The 16,577-nt window shown below is 50.8% G+C and overlaps 1 protein-coding gene across 2 annotated transcripts; it reads right to left on the reverse strand.

The window, feature by feature from the left end:
• Positions 1 to 8,553: 8,553 nt before the first annotated feature.
• On the reverse strand, positions 8,554 to 15,557 carry CITED4 (Cbp/p300 interacting transactivator with Glu/Asp rich carboxy-terminal domain 4). 2 transcript variants are annotated; one of them, XM_039255973.1, is made up of 4 exons: positions 15,482 to 15,557; positions 13,370 to 13,569; positions 10,399 to 10,586; positions 8,554 to 9,676 (listed from the first exon to the last, which is right to left on the reverse strand). In XM_039255973.1, the coding sequence occupies exon 4, from the start codon at positions 9,657 to 9,659 to the stop codon at positions 9,108 to 9,110; it is 552 nt and encodes a 183-aa protein (XP_039111904.1). In that variant the 5' UTR covers positions 9,660 to 9,676; positions 10,399 to 10,586; positions 13,370 to 13,569; positions 15,482 to 15,557; the 3' UTR covers positions 8,554 to 9,107. The 2 variants fall into 2 exon arrangements, with proteins under 2 accessions (XP_039111904.1, XP_039111903.1); XM_039255972.1 differs by lacking the exons at positions 10,399 to 10,586; positions 13,370 to 13,569; positions 15,482 to 15,557 and adding an exon at positions 9,844 to 9,953.
• Between the last annotated feature and the right edge of the window lie 1,020 nt (positions 15,558 to 16,577).

Here is a 16,577-nt window from a genome sequence, read left to right on the forward strand (position 1 = left end):
ACTGAGCTGGCAGTCAGCACAGAGCCCGACGCGGGGCTCGAACCCACGAACCGCGAGATCATGACCTAAGCGAAAGTCGGACGCTTAACCGACTAAGCCACCCAGGCGCCCCTCTGTTTATTTATTTTGAGAAAGAGAGAGAGAGAGAGAGAGAGAGATTGAGAGAGAGAGAGAGAGAAAGCATGAGCAGTGGAGGGGCAGAGAGAGAAGGAGAGAGAGAATCCCAAGCAGGCTAGATGTAGGGCTCAATCACACAAACTGTGAGATCTGATCCGAGTAGAGGTCAAGAGCAGGACGCTTAACTGACTCAGCCACCCAGGTGCCCCAGCCCGCAGTTGTCTTTATACACGTCCTCTGACACCTTCCCCTCCCCCACCCAGTATCCTGGGGCACGGGAGACTTGAGTTCTAATCTCAGTTGAGCCACTTATTACTACCACCTGCTGTGACAGAGACACCTGGTTTTCCACCCAAATCCACCCCTCCCATTTTCTGTACTAATAGAAAGCATACTCCCCAGTCCTTTTTGCAGCTAAGTGGGGTCATGTAAATAAATGCTTCTCAAGAGAATCTGGGCGGAAGTAACGTGTGTATCTAGGCCTTAAAACATCGCGCTGACCTCTTCGCTATCCTCTTCCTGAGAGCTGGACACGGAGGCGTCTGTGACCCAGCTTCCACTCCACAGAGACAAAAACCCAAAACAACAACAAAAACCCAACCCCAGTAGCAGCTGGGTGGCTCAGTCGGTTAAGCACCATCCGACTTCGGGTCAGGTGGTGATCTCACGTTCGTGAGTTCCAGCCCCGTGTTGGGCTCTGTGCTGACAGCTCAGAGCCTGGAGCCTGCTTCGGATTCTGTGTCTTCCTCTCTCTCTGCCCCTCCCCCACTTGCTCTTCTCTCTCTCTCTCTCAAAAATAAATAAAACATTAAAAAAAGAAAACCCAACCCCCCAAAGCAAAAAAGCCAACTTGGACTTTGAGCAGCCCTCCTGGCTCATGAGACTAGGATCATCAATAACAGAGCAAGAAGGAAGCAATTTGGGTCTGAATGACTGAGTAAAACCAGAAAGAAGTATTTTTTACTCTTTAGCCACTTAAAAAATGTTCTCGTTTCCTTTGTACAGCAGCTGGGTTGACACCTAAATATCTCTTATTATGTGTACTGTGCTAAGTACATTAAATTCAATAAATAAGTCACTAGCTGTGTGTTTGTAAGCAGTTCACTTCCTCTCCATGTGCCTCAGCTTCCCTGCTTCTGTGTAGCTTGGAATAATAGTGTGTTAAGTCAGATCACTGAGAGAATGAGGTGAGACATTAAGAGCTGGTACTGGATGACCTCACAATCAGACAACTCAGGTGTTTAGGGCACCAGCTGGAAACTTGAAAGACTTTGATGTGAAGAAGAAGAGGAGGAGAAGGAGGAAGAAGAGGAAGAGACAAAACATTGTTATTTCGGGGTGGCTCTGTCAGTTAAGCGACTGACTCTTGATTTCTGCTCAGGTCATGATTTCGTGGTTCCTGGGTTTGAGCCCTCACGTTGAGCTCTGCACTGACAGTGTGGAGCCTGCTTGGGATTCTGTCTCCCTTTTTCTCTGCCCCTCCCCCACTCACCATCTCTCCCCCTCCCCCCTTCGAGCGCACACGAGCTCTCAAAAATAAACAAATAAACATTAAAACCCATTGCTCTTCAGAATAGTTACGGAAACCTGAAGAACTTTTTGGGATTTCTATACTCATTTTACATTATAGTATTATTTTATTTTGAGCCACATCTAGGAGGAACGGGCAAACTTACCGAAACTACATGAAGAAGACATGATTCCCCAAAGAGAATTTGAGGAAACCTTCTCAGCCAGGGGAAGGATGACTGGATTCCGGAAGGCATAAACAAATGCCCGCTTTGGCCTCTGGGTCGCTCCCTGCAGGCTGAAGAAGCCCATCCTTCCACCGTTGACGTGGGACAAGGTTTGAAGTCACGGTCCCCACTCTGGCCTCCTGTTCTGGACACTCTTTGCCAGCTGCTGCTCCTTCCTCAGCGCCCACTGTACTAATGCTGGAAACATCACCTATTGAGAACTTACCTCGGACAGGCACTGTGCTGACCACACCCCCTCAGCCTTGCTCGTTTGATCTGACCAGTTGGGTGTGTACGTATTGATACATATTTTAGATGAGAAAGAAAAACAAAACCAGAGGCTCAGAGTGGTAAAGTGGCTTAGCCAGACGTCGTATATGGAGTTTGAGGCCAGAATTTTAATCCTGGTCTGTATGACCCCAAGACCTGGGCTTATGTCTCTGTCCCTGTGGCCAGACTGCTCTCTGCAAGGTCAGAAGCACAACTCCGCCGATGTCTCCTGCTATCTCTGAGGAGGGCAAAGCATTCCTGTCCTGCATTTAAACCCAGAACCTACTGAGGGGGAAAAAAAATGAGAGAGATTTAATGACACAAACATTAAAAACCCCAAGAGGCAAAAGATACCACAAAGTCACATGACCAGCAACAGAGGGGTAGAGAATATTTGCAACATTTACCGAAGACAAAAGTTTACTATGTGTAATATATAATGAACTCTTATAAAGCAATAACAAAAAGGCAAACAGCCCAAGCAGAAACACAGGCAAGAGTAAGAACGAGGAATTCCGAGGACAAGAAATACAAATAAACAACAGCTTTTTTTATAATCAAAGAAATAGAAATTAAATAACGTTTTTAAAAAAGAATTTTAGGGGCGCCTGAGTGGCTCAATCGGTTAGGCGTCCAACTTCCGCTCAGGTCATGATCTCGCAATTTATAGGTTCAAGCCCCGCTTCAGAGTCTCTCCTGTCAGCTTGGAGCCTGCAGCCTGCTTTGGATTCTTTGTCTCCCTCTCTCCCTCCCCCTCCCCTGCTCACGCTCTGTGTCTCTGTCTCAAAAATAAATAAATATTAAAAAAAATAAAAGAATTTTAGGGACAATTAAAGACATTGCTAATGCCCAGTGTGGTCAAGGGTGGGAGCCAGAGGGCACTCTGTCACGACCCTGGCAGGAAGGTGAGTGGGAACAGCTACTTCGAGAAGCATTTGGCAGTGACTCTCACAATTTTATCTGCTCATATCTCCTGATCCAGTAATTCCCCTTCTAGGAATGCATTATACAGAGATGTTCCTACAGCGTTCAAAGGTAAATACACAAGGATGCTCCTTGTAGCATTATTTAGTAACATCGAAATTCAGGAAGCAAGTTCAATTTCCATCAACAAAAGACCGGTTTAAGCAGATTATGCACAATGCAGTCATTAAACAGAGTGAGGTAGAGCCATATTTCCTGACAAGGGAAGATTTCTAAAATACATTAAGTGAAACAAAGAAATCCAATCATATACAACTGTATAACCCTGGATGTGTAAAAAAGAGACGTACATTGGGCGCGTGTGTATAACACATGTAACGTAATGTACACGTTGTATGTATGTGTGTGTGTGTGTGTGTGAAAACTTGGAGGGTCTTGGAATTTTCACTTTATACCTTCTAAGTTGTTTGAAATGATTTCGGCTCAGTGTATATTGCTTTTGACTAAAAACATGTGTTTGTTTTAAAACAAGCAAACAATACTTGACTCATAGTCTCTGCCAGACCAGAGTAGGGCTGGGTGCCAAGGGTGGGCTTGCTGCTAAGATGTGGCAATTGACTGGGTGTGCCAACTTTCTGGCACAGCCCACCGGTGGAACTTTTCACCAGGACGAGGCGAGGGTGCAAGTCCGCCTGGAGAGCACCCTCTGATGAGCTGTACAGGGCTCTCTGTCTCGTCCCTGCTGCGCCCCTCCTCCGTGGGGGAGATCTGGACTTGATGCTTATTGATGTCAATATCCAGCTGATGATAAGAACCTCTTCCCAAGAGTCCTGTGCATTGTTGAATAGGTTGCTTGACCTCCCTGAGCCTCAGCTGCCTGGAAGGAGGCCAAGAGACTGGGATGAGGCCGGTAACTGCAGCCACCTCTGGGAGGTGTTGTGAAGCCTGAGGGGGGACATGCAATCAAGCCTGCGGCCCACATGCCGAGAAGCAGTACGTTTTCCAGCCCTCCTCCCTCAGTCGAGCCTCACTGGCTTCTAGCGCCTGTGAGAAAGGAGGGGTGGGGAATGCGGTCGTCCAGCTCCTGAGTTTAGAGCATTTACTTTTTAAAAAAAAAGTTTGTTTATTTTTCGAGAGAGGGAGGGTGGGGGTGGGGAAGAGAGAATCTCAGACAGGCTCCACACTGTCAGCACAGAGCCTGATGCCGGGTTTGAACTCATGAACCGTGAGATCATGAGCTAAGCTAAAATCAGGAGTTGGACATTTAACAGACCGAGCCACCTGGGTGCCCGGAGTTTAGAGCACTCAAATAACGTGCCTCAGGTCCCAAATTCATGGTTGGGCTGTCACAAGTGGTCCCAACTCCATCTCACACTCTGGCCTGGACCCTCTTTCAGCCTCAGCTCCCAGCTCAGGCCAGGAAGCAGCCCTTCCAGCACTTTCTAACACGCACTCGTAGCCAGACGTGGGTGGAAGCCAGGTTCTGTCCTCAGAGCCTCACAGTCTGGGGGAAAGACTCCTCATCAACCTTGATATGCGGTGAAACAGGCCGTTTGCAGGTGGGGGCGCTAGAGAGGGTCTTTCAGGCCAAGGAAACAGCACAGGCACAGTCTAAGAGGCATCAGGAGCTGGAGGGGGCTGCAGCGGAGGGTGGAGGGTGGCTGGAAGCTGGCTGGGATGAGGCTGTCTCCTTCTCGTCCCTGTGGTCGTGATCCCCGGCATCCGAGCAGCTCACAGGGGGCACAGACCTGACATCACCTTCATCCTCACAAGAAGCCGGTGATATCTCCATTTGGCCCATGAGAGCCCTGAACTCAGAGTGGCTTTATTTCTCCTGTCTGCCCCGGCAGACTTTGGACCTTGGGCTTTTCACCTGGGTGTCCTCTCCAGGTTGACACTCACCCCTACCCTGTTATCACCATCAGCTCTCAGGACTTCCCAGACCCTGAGCTGCTTAGCAGCACCTGCCTGGACCCCACCCTCCACCCCCTGCATGTGACTCTATGTTGTGTGCTCCGGGGGCTGGCCCGCATCTCACGTGCCAGGGCGCGCAGGTCTCTCTCCAGATCAGCTGCCTGGAGTCAAATGCATGCTTGTTCACCCCCAACTCAGCCCAACCAAGCAGCACTGGACTATTTGCAATGTGCTCGCAGAAATCAAGTCTCATCTGAATCCCTGCACACATGCCAATGGGACTTGGCATCCCCGTTGTACAGAAACTGAGGCCCAAAGAGGCTCATAACTTCTGTATCCCAGGGCCGTGAAGTGGCAGAACCAGGTCTGGGACTCTGCTCTTGTTCTGCTCAGGCTCAAGATCTTGGTCAGCCCCAGCCTGGGGGGCCCTGGAGTACCAGAGTGGGCATACTCTCCCCAGCGCTTAGTGAGGTGCTATGACCTGGAAAAGCAATTCTAGACTCACTCTGAGCCCCGATTCCCTGACCTCTGAAATGGGGGTAAAAGTGCCCAGTGGTGTTATTCACAGGGTTGGGTGGAGGTTAAAGGAGAGCACGGAAAAGAAAGGGCACCTACTGGGTGCCATTAGTTCCCATCATGCCTGCACACAGGAGGCACTCGACAAATGGACTCTGTGATCCTGACCCAGCACTGCTAACAGCGGGGTGGCGTAAAGGGTTAGGCAACAATGGATTAGGAATTCAAGAGGATTACTTTGTAATCAGCTGAACGGCCTAAGCTGCCTGGGAAAAACTAGGATCCGACTGTTCGTTTAATTTATTCATCAATGACTGTTGAACACTTAGCTGAGCCGGCACACTGATGATGATGATGATGGTGATAGTGGCTCTCTATTTCTGCCATGTTACCAGGTACTTAACACAGAGTCTCATCACACCAACCCTGTAAAGTTGATATTCTGTACAAAAAAATTTTTTGCCACTCTAATAGGGCAGGTACCAATCAGGCTTGGGATGAAGGAGAGGCAAACAGACACCCAGAGCACAAATTTAAGGAGGCTCTTGCTGTTATAGCTCTTATGATGTCAGCCTCACCTTGTCCCCACCTGTGCTTGTGTGGACGCTGTGATGTGCTGCCCCGACCCCTTTTCATAAATTGTCCTGGCCACTGGGGCAGCTGCCCTGCAGACAGCTGTCCCCTGCCAGCTCCCAGAGGGATTGCTCAGCAGCAAAGAGCTGCCTTGCCCAAGGTCAACCGCTGCTGGAGCTCCCCATGGGGCTGGCCAAGGCTCTGGTCGGGTCTCCTTTGTAGCTCTCTCTGCTCACATCTGCTCCAGCCCTTCCCTTCCACAGCTGCTGATCTTTAGGGCTCTCCTTAAGAAATTCCTTGCAAGCTAAACACCATCAGACCCTGGTTCCTGGAGGCCCCAACCTGCAACAGGGTTACTGTCGGAGAAACCCTTCACTAGTGGGTTAAAACACAGCCTTTCTAAAGACTCTAGTATAAAGGTATCCCCGAAAAGCCCAGGCTCAGGGAAGATGAACCACAAACTACACTGTTCGAAACACCTTATGTGAATTGATTTATTTCATTTCCACTACAGCCCTGCGAGAGATACTATTAGCATTTCCATTTTATAGATGAGTTCAAGAGAAGTCCTGGGGAAAAAAAAACCTACTTTGTGATGAAATCCAATCATCGTTGAAAAGATGATTCACAATAATGGACTTCAGCCCCAGGGAAACTTTCATCTGAATAGAAAGGGGAAAAAAAGATGGAAAAATGGCTTGTCTGTGCCACAGCTCAGTTCCCAACCTTGAGGGAGCCTGACTCCCAACCCCAAAGGCCCAGGCGGGGTATGAGAGTGAAATCCACAAGCCCAAGGGCAACAGGGCGCTTTAGGAAGTAGCCCCAGAGAAGAGGTGAAAGATCCACGTTGGATCCACAGGAAGGTGGTGTGATCTCCATAGGAGAACCAAGACTTAGAAGGCAAGGTCACTCACTGTTGAGGTTAGGCAGCTAGTAAGAGTCACTTCTGGAACTGGATCCTGAGGCTGTCAGAATACAAGCCTCTACGTGCTGGCAAGGACACTATCCTCCAAAGGCTCCTCTGAAGGGTATCAGGGATTTGGAGATCCCAGTGATGGACTGCCCCAGCCTTACCTTCTATGCTGTCCACCTGTCTGCTGTCCAACTTGTCAGCAGCCCCTCTGGGAAGGATGGGGGGCTGGAAATAGCTCAGCAGCTGGACTCCCCCTACACCTCCCTCCACCCTGCCTTGACTCTACAAAGAGGCAGGTGTTGGGTTTTCATTGTAATCTCTTCCATATGGAGAGCACTTTGGTGTTTACCAGCTGCTTCTTAACCCATCCCTGAATTTGCTCCTCACTTATTGTGAGCCTTATTGCCTTGTGAAATAGTAGGGCCCATATATTAGCCCCATTTTACTAGTGGGAAAACTGAGGATCATAGAGAAAGGAATCAGGATAGTTCCAGGCAAGTGGCAGACTTTCCCATCCCAATCCAATCTCCTGTTTTTGTTTTAAGAGAGAAAGAGTGCGCACAAGTGAATGAGGGGGGGAGAGGGAGAGAGAGAGAGAGAGAGAGAATCCATGGAGGGGCAGAGACAGAGAGAGACTGAGAGCATGAGAGAGAGTGAGAGAGAAGTGGGGCTCACTCAAAGCAGGGCTGTTTCCCCAAAGCAGGGCTCGAACTCACCTGATGTGGGACTTGAACTCAAGAACCGTGAGATCACGACCTGAGCCAAAGTCAGGGCAGTCCCGTTTCCAAAAGCCTAACTGTCCTTCCTCCCCAGCCTGTCCCGGAAAGCCCCATTATCTTAGGGGAGCCCTTGATTCATTTGCCTAACACGTCCTGTCGCCCACTCCATGCCTGTCCTGGTGGCTCCAGAGCCGATGGTGACACAGTACACCCTGAGTGAACTCACAGGCTGGACTGCGCCTACTTCACAAAGTCACTGTAAAGCCATGAGACCTTTGTTGTCCCTTCGAGAGACCCCACGCATGCCCTGTGCTTTTAGGTTTCCTGCCTTTGAACGGGCTCTTCATTTCCATGTCACCTTCTCCAGCTACTAAAGCTGTACTCACCCTTCAAGGCTGTGTTTGCTTCAAGTGTCGCTGCCTCCCTGAAGCCTGAACTGACACGCCCCCAAGCAGCTGAAACCACTCCGTCCTCTGGACTGGATGGTGACTTGGCCAAGGAAGAGCACCGGGATTCAAAGCCAGAACTGTCTGAACTGTCAGGTGCCACCCAGCTTCCCTCTGGCCTGGTGCTGCCCTGAGCAAACAGGTGAGGGCAGCACCACCAAGCTCTCCCACCCCTTCTGGGGGCTGAGAAGTCCAGCCTAGTGCCTGTGGGTTACTCCACCACCAGGCAGCCTCTGCCTTCCAGCTCGTGATGTAACAGTTGCACAACTCACAGATATTTTTGAAAGAAACTGTCAATTTCCTCTCGTGGGCACTGCCAGGGACTGTGGCTTCCATCCCACCCAGAGTCCCCAACGGCCTCAGGACTCTGGAAGCCAAATATAGTGCAGGGTTGTTGAAGTGATAAAGAAATGAAAACGCAAGACTGTAAAGTGACCCAGTTTTATTTTGGTTTTGGAGGCCAGGTGGGGCACTGCTCCATTGTGCAGGGGTCAGGGCTGCACAATCTTCTCCTCCCCAAGGTGGGGGGCGGGGGGGGCAAGCGACCTTAGGGGCCCAGGCAGCGGGGTGGAGGCCCGGTGGATGGGCGGCTCCAGGGACCCAGTGACCGCAGAGGGTTGCACAAGGAGAGAAGGGGTGTCAGGCAGCAGCCTGGAATGGCTCAGATTGGGGGGTGGGGTAAGGGAGATTCCGAGAGGACAGAGAATCCAAGAACCAGGAGTCCGAAAGGGGGTCCTGTCCCCTTCACTTTTACCGCCAAGGCTCCGGGTCGGAGAGGTGGAGCTACTCTGTCAGCCTGCAAGAGGCAGGGCCTGGAGTGAGGCCAGGCGTCCCAGCGCGGCGTCAAGCTCTGTGCACTGACCCGCCGCCTCCACCCTCACGGAGGGTGCGCGCGGGGCCCAGGCGCAGGGTGCGGACTCAGGCGGGCAGTCAGATCCCCTTCTCCTCTCCGGCGCGCCAGGCAGGCGCCCGGCCGCACTCAGCAGCTCACCGAGCCGGCGGGCGGCGCCGACCCCAAGTCCGAGAAGCAGTCGAACTCGCTCTGGCCCAGGAAGAGCTCGGGCAGCTCGCGCACGCGGTGCAGCCCGAGCTCCAGCTCCAGCGACGTCAGCGCTTCCTCGTCGATGAGTTCGGCGTCCATGCAGCCCAGGGCGTGCGCGGGCGGCGGTGGGGCCGGGGCGCCAGGCGCCGGCTGCAGGCACTGGGGCCCTCCCGGGACGCCGGGGGGCGCGGTCGCGCGGCCCGGGTACAGCGTCGCCACCGGCTGCAAGTGCGCGCCGCCTGCGGCCGGCGGTGGCACGGCCGGAAAGGGCTGGAAGGCGGGCGGCGGCCCGAAGGGCCCGTACGCCAGGGCGCCGGGTGGGGGCGGCGGCGGGCCCAGCGGTGTCCCCCGCGGCCGCAAGCCGCTGTCCAGGCCCGGGCCCGCGTACGGCTGCAGCGTCCGGAGCGCGTGGGGGCCGTGGGAGGGTGCGGCGGGCGGCGGCCTCTGCACCAGGCGGTAGCCCTCGGCGAGCATCAGGTGGTCGGCCATGACTGCGGGCCGGATGCCTGCAGGGGCGGGGGACGGATGGTCAGCGCGGGCGTCCCCGGGTCTGGGCCAGCTCTTCCTCCGCGGCTAGGGATCCGCGTCCCGTGTCCTCACCACAGCCCAGCCGGGCCAAGGAAAACGGCACCCGACCCGTGCTACTGCCCAGCCCAGGGCGCACCGAACTCACAGGTCCCGCGCGCCCCGTGGTCGCAGCTCCCGGCAGCTAGAAAACCAAACACCCACGGCTTCGGGCTCTGAGACCTCGGCGCCGCGTCCCCAGAGTCAGCACCTACTTATACCGGAGGCGGAGCTTCCCCGCCCCCAGGCACTCATTGGCCGAATGGGACGCTCCTGGGCGGGCCGGGCCCCTCCTCCAGGTTTCAGCCCCGCCCCTCCCGGAGCTTCGCCCTTTGGGCCCGGAGGCTGTGCCTTCAGGCTACCAGAGCTGCCCTGGGGAGGGGTGTTTGGCACTTTTCAAGGGATTTGGGCTGACTGTCCCCTGCTCAACCTGGGACTGGCTGGGGCCAAGCTCGAACTGGAACTGACCGGAAGGTGGGTTGAGAGGGGCCAAAGGTTTAGGTCCCCAGAGCTGTAGGGTCACAAGCCCAACCTCTTAATTTTCCAGATGGAAACCAAAGCTCAGCGGTGGAAGGGGGTTCCTGGGAATACACACCAAAGTCTTAACAGAAGTGAGACATTGGCTTTGTGATTGCCATCTCTACACAGGACACATGCACCTTACCTGCACAGGATCCCACGGAAAGTTAACTTGCTGTTCCCCATGACCACTGGCTCCCGCACCGGCTCCCACTTACTTGTCGGTGGAAGCATGTACTGAGTTGTTATTAAAGTAATTTATGGGCACGTCTCCGGAAGGACTTGTTCATCTTCGATTCTCAGCACTTGGCCCAGAGCCTGGCTCAGAATAGGCTTTTAAGTAAAGGGTGGATGAATGAACAAATGATCAAATGAATTGAAACGCATTCACCTGGCTTCAGTTTCTCCATCTACAAAATGGGAGCAATAGCAGCATTGACACTTCTGGGTTGTTGTGAGGGTTACATAAAGCAGGACATGTACAGTGCCTGGCACATAGTAGGTGCTCAAAAATGTACCTCGAATGAAAGGCTGGATTTAGTTCTGTCCCTAAAGAGCCTCTGAGTCAGGGATCATGCACCTTCCCTTGATATATACTATTAACAACTTGGATGTTTGGAGTGCTTTACATTCCACAAGGATTTTTTTTTTTTTTAATTTTTAATTTTGAGAGAGAGAGAGAGCAAGCAGGAGAAGAGCAGAGAGAGAGAGAGAGAGGAGAGTGAGAATCCCAAGCAGGCTCCAGACTCTGAGCTGTTAGCACAGAGCCCAACCTGGGGCTTGATCATGACAGTTCATGAAACCATGACCTGAGCTGATATCAAGAGTTGGACCCTTTCCTGACAGAGCCCCCCAGGCGCCCCCCACAATCCTCTTAATGGGGGCAGGGCATGGATTAGCAGTGGTTTGCAGATAAGGAGATGGAGGCACACAAAGGAGAAGTGGGCCTCCTGGGGTCATGCATAACCAGAGCTAGCATGTGAATGCCTGTGTCCTTAAAGCAGCTGGCATTTCTCCAGGTGGCCAGGAGAGAGCCACCCGAACCTTGCCCTTTGCTTGTTTGCCACTCTACCCCTCCCTTCTCTGGCTCTTCTCCCCTGGTAGTGTCCTCGGGACTTCCTGGAACTTGGGTTTATCCAGCTGATGCAGAGGGGAGGCAGAAGCCCAGGTTTTCGTTGTATCCCCACCACTGGGAAGCACTGTGACAGCTGGGTGTTGCGAGGGGGCTGTCCCTTGATTCCCCAGGGCCTCAGTTTTCTGCTCAGTGAAAGGGAGATTGTAATCCCTGCCTGGTCACCCTGAGGGCTTGTGGCAAGGTCACTAGTGACCGCGGGTGTGATCATATTTTATGCAAAGTGCAACAACTGCACAGTGAAATTGATTCTGAAACTCTCCAATTAATGCTTCACATAGAAATTCCTAAGCCTGGCTGGACCTGGGATTTACCTGGAGATGTGTGTCAAGTTGGGGACGGTGGGAGGGCTTTTGAAAAATACTAAATCTCTGGCCACACCTATACCTCCTAACTCAGACTCCATGAGGGTAGCTTTGAATCACAAGAATTTATGTTTTCAAAAAGCAATCCCATCATTCTGACATCGCTGATCTAAAGATGTTAACATTTGGGAGCCATGTGCCACTAAACAATTTTCTTAAAAAAAGAAAGAAAATGTGTGTGAATAATGTTAAAAAGCTCTTTAATCTAGTCAACAAATATTTATCGGGCATCTACTCTATGCCAGACATTGATCGACTAGTGGTTTTGGCGCTTTGGGGATCAAGTAAGACTTTGAGAAGCTAATGAAAGCTACAGACATCACGGCCACAAACTGCTGTATATGAATGTGCAGGCTAGCAGATCTCTGGGGGGCCCATGGGGTCATCAGGGGTTCATGGAGTCTGGTTACTTGGGGATATACAGGAAAGTGTCAAAAAGGAAAATAATCATCCAGATGTTAGAAAGTGGTAGGTACTATGGGAAAAAGAAAAAAAAAAAAAAGAAAAATGGAGTCAGGAAGAGATTGGGGTACAGGGGCAACTTGTAGCATTGCACAGGACAGCGATGGTAGGTCTCACTGTGAGATTTGGGCAAAGACTTAGGGGATCTGGGCCAAGAGCCATACCAACAGAGGGGATGAACGAAATGTGCCAGAGACGGGGGCAGTACCGCCACCAAGGACCTGCCCCAGACCAGAATCAGTTTCTGCATCAGAAACTGGACTGGGGCTCGAAGAGTGGCATTTTAATAAGCCCTGAAGATGGTTCTGAGCCCCCAGGTTAGGGTAAAGCCTCATGGTAGGTGTGAGTGACAGTCAGGAGGGCTTGTGGCAGCAGCAGAGGGAGCTTAGGGTTGGAGGAGGTTGGAGGAGGAAAGAGAGGAGGGAGGAAGATCACATGGGGCTTGTAAGGTCTTTGTTAGGGCTCATAAGGGCTTTGACAGATGGGTGACATGATCTAACTTAGGCTGAGAAGCACTGCTCTCGGTGGCCCTCATTTGTTCCCGGCATTTCCATGAACTGCTTCCTCGCTCTGCCTTGGACTACCCAGGCACATTCATTTCTCAGGGCTCTTGCTAATCCTTCTGCCTGGAATGCTCTTCCCTGAGACACCCACATGAGTCACTCCTTCACTTTGTTCAGATCTCCATTTAAAAGTCAGTCCCTCATATGCCTGGGTGGCTCAGTCTGTTAAGCCACCGACTCTTGATTTTGGCCATGGTCATGATCTCATGGTTCATGAGACGGAGCCCTGCGTCAGCATGGAGCCTGCTTGGGATTCTCTCTCCCCCTCTCTCTGCCCCTCCTCCCTCACAGTAAATAAACATTAAAAAAAGTTCAAAAATAAAAATAAAAAACAGCCCCTCATAGAGACCTTCCCAGGTCACCCTCTGTCCCTCTCTATCCCCTGACCCTGTTCTGCTTTGCTTCTCAGTGCTTATTGTCACTTGGCTTTATTCCAAAGAACGTCTCCTCACTCGCAGCTCAGCTCCCTGAGAGCAGAGCTCTTGGTTCTCTTGTTCTGCAGGGTACTTCCGAGGCCCCAGACCAGTACTTGGCACATAGAAAAGACTTAAATATTTGTTGAGTGAATAAATAAGGCAGAGCAGAAGTTATTACCCTTTTTGACAAAGAAGGAAACTGAGGCCTAGAAAATCACTCGGGAGGTTGGCTGAGGTCACAAGCTGTGTGTGCTGGAGCCAGAGTTGGAAGGGAGAGACCTGGTTCATTGCGGTGGTTTCCCCAGATGTCCAAAATTTGGGGGGCACCTCCTTAAATTTCCCTCTCCTTGAATGTGGGCTGGAAGCAGTGACTCACTTCTAACAAAAAGAATAGAGCAGAATTGGCAATGCCGTTTCCAAGATTAGATCATAAAAGATATTGTGGGTTTCTCCTGGCTCTCTTGAATCACTTGCTCTGGGAGCGTTAGCTGATATGTCTTGGAAACATCCAGCAGCCCTATGGAGAGGCCTCCCTGGCAGGGAGCAGAGGCTGTTTGTCAGCAGCCCCCCCCCACCCCCCTTGGGTGCAAGTCAAGCTTTTTTAGATATCCACAGCTCCACCTGACATCTTCGTCTGCAGCCTTGTAAGAGACCTTGAGCCAGAATGACCTAACCAAGCCATTCTTGGATTCCTGAACCATAGAAACTGAGATAATAAATGTTTGTTGTTTTAACTGCTCAGTTTGGGGGGTAATTTTGTGCCACAGCAATAGATAATTCATACATGAATATAGCAACCATCCCTGGTCCATCCCCCACATGGACCTTACTAAGCATTTATCATCTTTTAACACATTAAATAATTCATGTATTTATCACGTTTAATTGTTTATCTCCCTACCATAGAATGTCAGCTCTGCACGACTGGGAAAATTCATTGTTTCATGTACTGATTTCTCCCCAGCACCTAGAACAGTGCCTGACACATACTCTGTATTTATTTTTCATTAAAAACGAGATTTTATCAATATAAGACAATTCTTTTGCGGAAAAATTAAAATGGAATAAGAATTCATGGGTGTGAGAATTAGTAAAATATGGACGTAGGTGCTCAGTAAGTATCAGAATGTTGAATGACAGGCTTATTTTGTGTGTGAGCGCAGCAATATGCCCCGCCGCAATCAGACGCATTCCTGGCCAATGAGATCTGAGCAGAAGCAGTTGGGCAGGGCTTCCTGGAAAGCTCTTTCAAAAAGATGGAATTATGCAGAAGAGGGGAATCCACAGAGACAAGATGAAGATTGGGGGTTGCCAGCAGCTGGGAGGAAGGAAGAATGGGAGGAACTGCTTAATGATTCCTTTTGGAGCGCCTGGATGGCTCAGTCAGTTAAGCGTCCAACTTCTGGCTTGGGTCCTGCTGTCACGTTGGTGGAGTTTTGGTGGGTTTGAGCCCACATCAGGCTCTGTGATGACAGCTCCCCAGCTGGGAGCCTGCTTCAGATTCGGTGTTTCCCTCTCTCTCTGCCCCTTCGCCACGCATGCACTCTCACAAATAAAAAACAAAAACAAAAAGTTAATGATTCCTTTTGGGGTGATAAAAGTATTTCAGAATTAGATAGGCAGTGATTACACAACATGGTGGCTATATTAAATGCCACTGGTTTGTTCACTGTAAAATGGTTTATTTTCAGTTATATGAACTTCATCTCAATTAAAAAAAACAACAGATGGATTCAGCCATCACTCACTTTATGTGCTTTGCCTTTCCTCCCTTCCTTCCAGGGATGAGGATGTGATGCCTCGAGGGGCAGCAGCCATTTTTTCAGCATGAGGGCAGAGGAAGAAGAGGAAGAGGAGTGATAGCTAACACTTAATAGAGCGCCTAATGTGCTCCAGATACTGTTCCAACCTCTTTGTATATATTGATTTACTTAATAATTACAACAATCCTATAAGGAAGGTACTATTGCCATTTTATAGGTGAAAAAACTGGTACAGAGAAGAAAGATGGTGGCACATGGTAAAGAGAGCAGAGTGGAATCTAAGGGAGGCCTGAGCCCTCCCGCCCCCCATGTGCCATGGAGCCTCTGTAGCCAGTCGTGGAAGACCTACTTTGGACTTCTTACTATTTGGAAAAAAAAAAAAAAAAGGTTAGTTATATCATTGTAGTTAGGTTTCTGTCTGTGCATCCTGAGGTTCAAAGCCAGATATGTCTGACTTCAATGTGGAAGTGCACCTCACCACTGTGCTCTCCTCATCTGCTAATCAGTTATCAAGTGCTTTTTGGTACCTGAGATCCCACAGGATGGTGTTCCTCTCTTGTGGGCAGAGATGGGGTCTCTCTCCTCCCGGAAGCCCCACTGCCTGGCACAGGGCCGGTCTGTTCCAGAGTGTGATGTGAGGTTGGGACTAGCCATCTGGATCCAGGAAAGGAGGGTGGAGTGCAGGGAGGGAGACATTCCCCAGCGTAACACAGACGTCAAAGATGCAGTGAGCCCTGGGGACGTGAGGGTGGAGGATGGGTGGGGAGACGCCATGGAGGAGTGAGCCTCCCCGGACAGGCAGGATATGGACAAATGAAGATGGCAGGGAAATGAGCCTTCTCAAGAAAAGCATAGCTTTTGAATGAAAGCAGCGAGGCATGAATGTACAGGAGGAAGTTCAGGATGCATCAGGTGGCGGGGTGGGGCCAGAATAATGGTCATTTGTGTCTGGAGAAGATCAGGCTTGGACAGTGAAAGCCCTTGACAGTCAGTGCTCCTAACGCTGAAAATCATCTGTGAAGAGTTTTCTACATCTCTCGACAACCCAAGAAAGAGAAAGGGCAGGTGGTATTTCACCCACTGTGCAGAAAGGAATTAAGAAAGAGAGAGGTGAATCCTTTTGGGCAATGTTGGATTGCTAGCAAGCGCAAGGGCAGGACTTGAACCTGGGTCTTTTAATTTCACGTCCTACACTGGCCTGCTCAAGCAAGATCAGTGACTCCTTGGGTAAGAAAGGGCCATGGAAGGCTTCTGAGGAGAGCACTGATCCTTATTTTGGAACTTTCTCTCCTGCCAATGGGAAGGGCAGGATGAATTTGAGGCAAGCTGTTGGGGCATAGCAACAGACTCATTCATTCATTCATGCATTCGTTCGTTCATTCATGCATTCAACAAATACTTACTGAGCCTCTACTGTGTGCCAGCACTTCTGACATCATGGAGCTTACAACTTAGTGATAAGAGACAAACCAAGTGAAACAAACAAACAATTACAAACTGTCAAGGGCTACGAAAGAAACAAGCAGGCAGGGTGATTTGAACTCACTTTAGAAAGAGGGATCAGGGCTGCTGGCCTCTTGGACAGGTGACATTAAATTGAACTTGACAGAGGGGAGGAGCCAA

This window comes from Hyaena hyaena, unplaced genomic scaffold, assembly GCF_003009895.1.
Source record: "Hyaena hyaena isolate Hyena2069 unplaced genomic scaffold, ASM300989v1 scaffold_551, whole genome shotgun sequence".
Lineage (NCBI taxonomy): Eukaryota > Metazoa > Chordata > Mammalia > Carnivora > Hyaenidae > Hyaena > Hyaena hyaena.